At 41.3% G+C, this 7874-nt stretch overlaps 1 protein-coding gene across 1 annotated transcript in view; it reads right to left on the reverse strand.

Annotated features, from left to right (window-relative positions):
- Nucleotides 1-645: 645 nt before the first annotated feature.
- The window catches only part of MINDY4B (MINDY family member 4B), a 36571-nt gene continuing 29342 nt past the window's right edge, over nucleotides 646-7874 (reverse strand). The window contains exons 11-12 of the mRNA XM_037736426.1: nucleotides 3768-3948; nucleotides 646-1560 (exon numbers count right to left, since the gene is read on the reverse strand). Of these exons, the coding sequence (XP_037592354.1) occupies nucleotides 1418-1560; nucleotides 3768-3948 (324 nt within the window). The 3' untranslated portion in view covers nucleotides 646-1417. The remainder of the gene's footprint in view (nucleotides 1561-3767; nucleotides 3949-7874) is intronic.

Here is a 7874-nt window from a genome sequence, read left to right on the forward strand (position 1 = left end):
CAGTCCAAGCCAAATTGCCTTTCTCTTCTGATGTAATTTATTATTCACCTTGAAGTTTCATTTTTTGCATGATCCTTAAGTTAAAACATTATTCTTTGAGCCAAATGCAAATGCATTTAATAAATTAATTTGAATGAGTACAGAAAGATTGTTCTTTGGAAATTAACCTTTGGATTGTGAATACAGAGCCCTAAGTCTGTGAGGTGGCAGTTTAGTGGGATGGGTGGGAGTATCTACATTATTCTCGTGTACTTCTGTTATTTTTATTTATTTTTTTTTTTTTTTGGAGACAAAGTCTTGCTTTGTCACCCAGGCTGGAGTACAATGGTGTGATCTCAGCTCACTGCAACCTCCACCTCCTGGGTTCAAGTGATTCTCCTGCCTCAGCCTCCTGAGTAGCTGGGATTACAGGTGCATACCACCCGGCTAATTTTTGCTTTTTTTTTTTTTTCTTTTTGGTAGAGATGGGGTTTCACCATGTTGATCAGGCTTGTCCTGAACTCTAGACCTCATGATCCATCCACCTCAGCCTCCCAAAGTGCTGGGATTACAGGCGTGAGCCACTGTGCCTGACCTCTCATGTACTTCTTTTAGAAGAAATATATGTCTACTCAGTATCTCTTCAGAAAGACCATAAGCATTTAACAGGACAGGGAAAGATTATATTCTAAAAAGAATTGTTTTCCCTTTTGGATAATGAGATAAGAGATTTTATTTTTATATATAATTTTATGTAGAAACCATAATTTTTCTCAGTGTATCTGTTTGTATTTATATCCAGTGTTGAAGAAGAGAAACAAATATAGCACTAATAAAAAGAATGTCTCCTTGTGCCTACTGGAACCCACATGTCAACTGCTATAGCTTCCAGCTCACCAGGAATAGCCCCTGCTCAAGCCCCAAGAAGCCCATTTACTATTTTAATGACAAGAACTTGATAATGTGGGCATATGAACTGTGTCTTTGGAAAGGAATGCTATGCATACCAGGAAGTCTTTGAGAAGGCTTGAGTTCTTTCCATAACTAAAATCTGATGATGTATTACCAATGACTTCATCCCCAAATGAAAGCTAGCAGCCTGCTTCCATAATCTGTGTGGACAGTTACACGAAAGACAACTTTGGAAAAACATATAAGAAAGAGCCTACGTTTTCTCTTTTGAGTAAAGGAAAGAAACAGTCTGTGTGACTGTGGAGGAGCCACTGTTCCGACCCTAGTGTAGGGCCAGCGTTTCTCCTACAACAGTGACAGCAAGGGATTTACCAGACACTTAAAAAATGAAAAAACTGCTAATGATATTTTTTTTGTTGGGGCTCATGAATGAGAAATACACACACAAATGGTCTCCCTCACATGAGGCTTTTGCATCCCAGCAGTTCTGACACTTCAGACTTCATTGCACGGCCTAGTTTTCCCTTTAGAAAAAAGGAACGGTCCCATTCCAGTTGATGGTGGCCTCGCTCCACTTGGTTCTGATTGCCATCTCCACTGGAGAAAATCGTTGTCTTGGTCCGTGTTTATCCTCCTGTTGGTCTCTTTCCCAGTGATGGGAGTGAGTATCTGAAGAAGGAACAGCCAGCATTTAGATCCAAGCCTATAAGCACCATTCTGGAGGAAACCACTAAGGAAGGACAGAAGGGTGGGTGGGCAGGAGTCAGGCTCGGCAGACTGTGCTCCTACAGCTGATTAAGCAGAGGGATATTCAAGCAGGTGGTGTGCTGAAATGCCCCATACAGAATGAGTCAGTGGTAACCTGGGTGGTTGTGCATATTGGGATGAAACTGTTGATATGTTGCGTAACATACCTTCCGATACCATGATGTGATACCTGGAACCAGATATAGGTATTATCAGGAAAAAAAAAAAAAAAGGAAAAAGAGGCCAGGCGTGTTGGCTCATGCCTGTGATCCCAGCACTTTGGGAGGCCGAGGTGGGTGGATCATCTGAGGTCAGGAGATCAAGACCAGCATGGCCAGCATTGTGAAATCCTGTCTCTACTAAAAATACAAAAAAATTAGCTGGATATAGTGGCGGGCACCTGTAATCCCAGATATGCGGGAGGCTGAGGCATGAGAAGTACTTGAACTTGGGAGGTGGAAGTTGCCCTAAAGACTCTAGCCTACGTAACAGAGTGAGCAGAGTGAGACACTGCCTCCAAAACAAACAAACAAACAAACAAACAAAAAAAACCCCACTTCTCAATGCTTTTCAGAATACATTTGCATTTTTGGATGGAGGGCAAGGCATTTTATCTAAGGTAAAAGGCAAGAACTGGGTTCAGGTCTTGAGTTTATCTCATATTAGCCAGGTGACATTTAAGAAGGTACTTAGCAGCTGGGCGCGGTGGCTCATGCCTGTAATCCCATCACTTTGGGAGGCTGAGGCAGGAGAACTGCTTGAACCCAGGAGGTGGAGATTGCAGTGAGCTAAGATCACTCCATTGCACTCCAGCCTGGGCAACAGAGCAAGACTCAGTCTCAAAAAAAAAAAAAAAAAGCTACTTAGCATCTATTGGTAAACTTCATTTATTCAATTAGTAACTACTTATTGGGCACCAGAGTCTCCACTTCATAAAAATAGAAATCTAGTACTTATTTTATGTGACTGTTGGGAATGTTATGGGTCTTTCTTTTTTTCTTTTTTCAAGAATTCCTGTCTCAGAGGCTTTCAACACAATGCCCAGAATAGAACGTGGATGATTCTTGTGAGCGAATGAAAAATGTTGCTTTACTCAAAGAAGAAAGTTGAACTGGAAACAATATATTGTAAGGAACATATTGTCAATGTTATACTAACTTAAACAGGCTAATATGTATTTCTCATAATTAAAGAGAAATAATTAGAAGCTGCACAGATGAAATAGTCACTAGATGATTTTCCACATAGAATGATAATAATGGAAGATTACTTAACGCTGGGCTTGTGGTGCAAAGCCAGACATAGCAATGCTCCATAAATGCTGCTAAGGCTACAGATACAAACTCCCAGTCTGTCCAATGTTAATACCTCGTCCAGGGGGTCAGTGTTTAAAGACATTTTAAAGCTAGTCTTTTTCCATAAGAAGTTTAAAAATAAGTCCTTCCAGTCATAAATGAAATGATCTGTTTAGTTATCTGCTTCTCCTGTTGTACTGGAACCTCCCTAAAGGTTTATGGAACTTTTTTTGAATACAAGAAACCAGTCTAGGTGACTATAGAGGAGCCACCATGCAGACTCGTGCCACATTCATCAGTTTTCCCAGTGTCTAGCCCCGTGCTTGGCACACAGTAGGTCCTCAAAAATGTGTTTTGCATTCGTTCGAACAGAAATGTACTATCAGTTTGGTTACTTATGTCATTGAATGATCATCTGATGTCTGGTTGTGGGATAGCATCAGCCAATGCTCCCATGGGTTTTCCCAGTTATGTCCTCAGGTATTATATACCTCATGCTCAAAGATAAAAGGCCCTGGAGAATGCTTTTTGGAAATTTGGCTCCACACCTTTTGTTTTTTCTCTTACCTAAAAGTTGTTGGTTCCTCTGTGCCATCTCTAACTGCCCCCCCCCCACCCCCAGCCCCTGCACCTAAGTAAAGCAGGTTTAGAGCTCCCACGTTGCAATGCTTGGGTTTAGGTCCATGGGATTGATGTGTGGGCTTCATTTCAGAAACGGAGCCTAAGCATTTTCCTGCAGAGCTAGCATGGATATCCACACAGTTGTTCCACATCAGCAGCCACATCTCTTTGAGCACATTAAAGTCCATAACGCTTGGAGTCTGAAATGCTCACCTATTGTGAGATGCACAGGCTTTTTTTGTGAGGGCTGGCCACTGTAAAAGTACAGATCAAAGCGACGTTCCATTTTCCAGTCTGTTAAGAGCTGCCTGTTTGTGCAAAAAAGGATGCTGTAATTTCCATTGATGTTGCACAGCCAAATAGGTAATTTGGGAGTCTTCAGCATGCTGCCCACCTGGAAGGGGGAAGGGAAATGCAGAGAAATCCGGAGATTTTGTCACATTGTCGTACATGCTGATACATGATTGTGATCAAAAAGCAGCTCTGAGGTTTCATGTTGCACTTGTGGCTGTGTAGGGCACTGTACATAGAGTAAGATTTGAAATGAAGGCTTCCTTATGAATGAATTTGCGTTTATGAATGATCTGGTGTGCCACTTTAATCTTAATGAATTAAAATTTTTTTGGTGGTCTCATGGAGGAGGTGAAACAACTTCAGTTTTGTTTTGAGGTGAGGTAAAGAATAAATAGATAGGCTGGGCGCAGTGGCTTACGTCTGTAATCCCAGCACTTTGGGAGGCTGAGGCGGGAAGATCATGAGGTCAGGAGTTCAAGACCAACCTGGTCAACGTGGTGAAACCCCGTCTCTACTAAAATTGCAAAAATTAGCTGGGTATGGTGTTGAGTTCCTGTAATCCCAGCTACTTGGGATGCTGAGGCAGGAGAATTGCTTGAACCAGGACGCGGGAGGTGGAGGTTGCAGTGAGCTGAAATTGCACCACTGCACTCCAGCCTAGGCTATGGAGTGAGACTCCGTCTCAGAAAAAAAAAAAAAAAAGAGAATACATGGATAAACTAAAATAGGAATGTAGTGGTGGAATAAGAGAACTCTAATTCTGTCTTTGTCATTGACTAGCATATCTGCTCCCATTCCCAAGATAGGGCAATAATTCATTCAGCAGGTAGTGGTAAGAATTCTGGCAACATCAGCTATTTATAATATAGATAAAAGGATATTTAGGATATATAATGTAGCTTGTGGAAAATGAGCAAAACACATACACACATCACATATATACACATGTATCTACAGGTTACCATGCAGATCAATTGTGAAGATGTTCCTAGACAGCAGTTTGTTATCTGTTTTTTCTAAGTACCTGTCAATCAATTAATCTTGCTCTGTCACCCAGGCTGTAATACAGTGGTGTGACCTCAGCTGACTGCAGCCTTGACCTCCTAGGCTCAAGTGATCCTCCCACCTCAGCCTCTGGATTAGCTGGGATTACAGGTGTACATCATCATGCCCAGCTAATTTTTGTATTTTTTGTAGAGACAGTATCTTGCCATGTTGCCCAGGCTGGTCTCAAACTCCTGGACACAAGCAATCTACCTGCCTTAGCCTCCAAAATATTGGAATTACTGTACCTGTCCTGGCCTTTAATTCTTACAGCTAGTGAATTAGATTTGCAAAACCAGCACTTGGAGGGTAGGAGCAGGGAAGGGGACGTGGTGAAAGGACAGCAGTCCTGCACATTTCCAGTGCATTTCTATCGGTGATAGCCTCAGTTTGTCTACACAGGCAGGGAAGCGCATATTTCTAAAAGATTTTCATCAAAAGTTATTGGAACCATTTTTAAAAATCTGTTAAAAATTATTTCAACTTAAAGAGATAAACATGAGTGACATGGACAAACCCGTGATTTCCATGTGATGACTGAGAGAATACCTGGGCCCCTTAGCTTCGCCTTTCTTCCCATAATTGAAGCAGCCAATGTTGCATTTTGTTTCTTTTCTTCTCAGTCCTCAGAGTTGTACTGTTTGTTCAGGAACAAATTCTGTTTTGTGGAAATCTAGCTTTGAAAAATTATCATGTGCTTTGTCAACCCAAGTAGTAAAGGCTAATAACTTGACATTTTGATTTCTCAATAATTCTATTCAAATCTCTTTGTTTCCTTCAGTTTAAATTCTTCAGCTGTGGGTGAGTGGGGTGAAATCAGAGATGCTTTTGTGTTTAAGTGTTTCACTTTTAGCTACCACAGAAAAGTTCTGCTGTTCTGAAAAGAAATGACCTCAGCTGGTAGTTCAACAAAGGGTGGAAACCTAGCACCCCAATCAGGACATGTTCATAACAGATGCAGGATTTACTCATGCGCACAGTGAGTACCGGTTTTATTGGCGTTAGCGCCTCCGGGCTGAGTATAATGTGAGCGTTTCACATATCAAACATGGGGCAAGTCTGCCCACTGGCTACATCAAAAATAAAACAACGAAGACATGCCATGGAAGCAGTGGCATATGTTTGGTTCCAGATATCCATCACCGATTTCCAAATAACTTGGTGACTTTTCATTGGTTATAAAATAAGCACTTTCTTTCTTAGGCCTTCTTCCTATGGCACTCTTCTGTATTAAGATTATATGTCACCAAATTATGTTAGGCAGGAGGCCATGGAATTATCGAGGTTGAAAATCTTGAATAAACTAGGAGATTGAGAGCTGTTTGTCATAAAATGTAATTCCACTGGAACTTCAAGTGGACATTCTGGTCCATTTTAATCTAATGAAATTCCCTGTAAATTAGTCTGGGTAGGTGTGATAGAATATACACATATATGATATTGTTTCACAGAATATCTGCAGTGTAGGTAAAATTCACCTGTGTTTATTCACAGATAAACACAGTCTGCCATAGTACTGACTGACACACTATTGTCACTTTATGCAACAATACAATAGTTTTCTTTCCTGAGCTCAAAGCTACTCAAGGTTTTGTTCTAGTAGGAAGAAAATGTAGTCAAAATGCAACCACCTTCAACCCCGCAAAGTGACCATACAGAGCTCTCCCACTGAGCAGGCAGAACCTCGCTTGCCCTGACAGATTCTGATGAAACAGGAAATGTCATGCATGACTGTCGCTGCACTTGAAGTATTAACTTTAAGAGGCGAGCCTTAAGATTACAGTTGAGAACACATCTGGTTTAAAGTGAGTCCTGCAAAAACAAAACAAAGCACCTTCCAACTGAATCCAGCCAGAGATTACATCCCCCTTTCTTCTTGGCTCACCGTATAAGCAGTTTGACTGGCATTTTTTGTTTTAAGCATTTGTATTGCTTTTGGATAGAAACAGTTTACCAGCTACTCCCTAAAAGCAGGATTCTAAATATGTTTTATTGGTAAGATTCCATCAATGCTGAATTTGTGCATGTTGCTTCATGTTGCCATGGTAAAAAGGAAATTAAATTGTGATACAGTGGAGCTATAAATAAAATACCTTTCTCCTTAAGTTCACTCATTGTGTAATAAGCCCAGTATTTTCAGCATTACATGCAGCAATCAAGCTTTTCATAACATATATCGTTTAAGCCAATGTAAAAGTATAAGGACAGCAAGGAGGCTGGACAAATTCTACACATCAGAGTGCAATCATTGAGACCATGTAATTCTTTTTTTATGCTGTCTAGAACAATGACGCTTAGAACATGCCTTTGCATAATGAGCTTGATATTGCAAGTCCCAAGGCCCCAGGCTGGTAATCTGAACAGGAGAAAGGTGTTCGAAACGTTATGCTTTCTTCGCTGATTCCTGGTGACAATTCCTGTGCATAACTGTTAATGGTCTGGCTCTCATCTCTGCCACCTGGAATACAGACTTGATGTAACTTCTCTCACTGAGTTAGCAGGTATGTTGTAAAGACAAATTAGCTCATGTTTGCAGGGTGCTATCTCAGTGACTTAGTGGCAGAGTGCGGTGGGTATAGCTTCATTGGGTACTTCTATGGTTGGATTTCTTCCGATCAGACTCTCTAAAGGGAAAACATAAATTGGGAAGAAGGAATGACTGAGATAGTGGTATGTGCTGCCACGGCTGCCGTAGGAGTAATTCTGGCAAGACCTAAATGGCTTCAGTCCCTGAAAAATCGGAGTAGATTTTTCTTCTCAGTGGCAGGTGTGAAGATAATGTGAACCTCCCAAGGCTTTCCAGATGGCGTTAGACTCAAACTGCTTTATGTTCTCACTTAGGTATTGGAACCTCACACTCAAATCTGTACCTTCAAATAGAAAAGTGACAGGGAGGCTTCAAAATAGTGCCTCATCTTGTGGGTAGCTGGCTGCGTTCTGCAGGAACCATCAATCTGGTGGGCTCTGGGGGGCTTGTCATGT

This window comes from Cebus imitator, unplaced genomic scaffold, assembly GCF_001604975.1.
Source record: "Cebus imitator isolate Cc_AM_T3 unplaced genomic scaffold, Cebus_imitator-1.0 Scaffold25, whole genome shotgun sequence".
NCBI lineage: Eukaryota > Metazoa > Chordata > Mammalia > Primates > Cebidae > Cebus > Cebus imitator.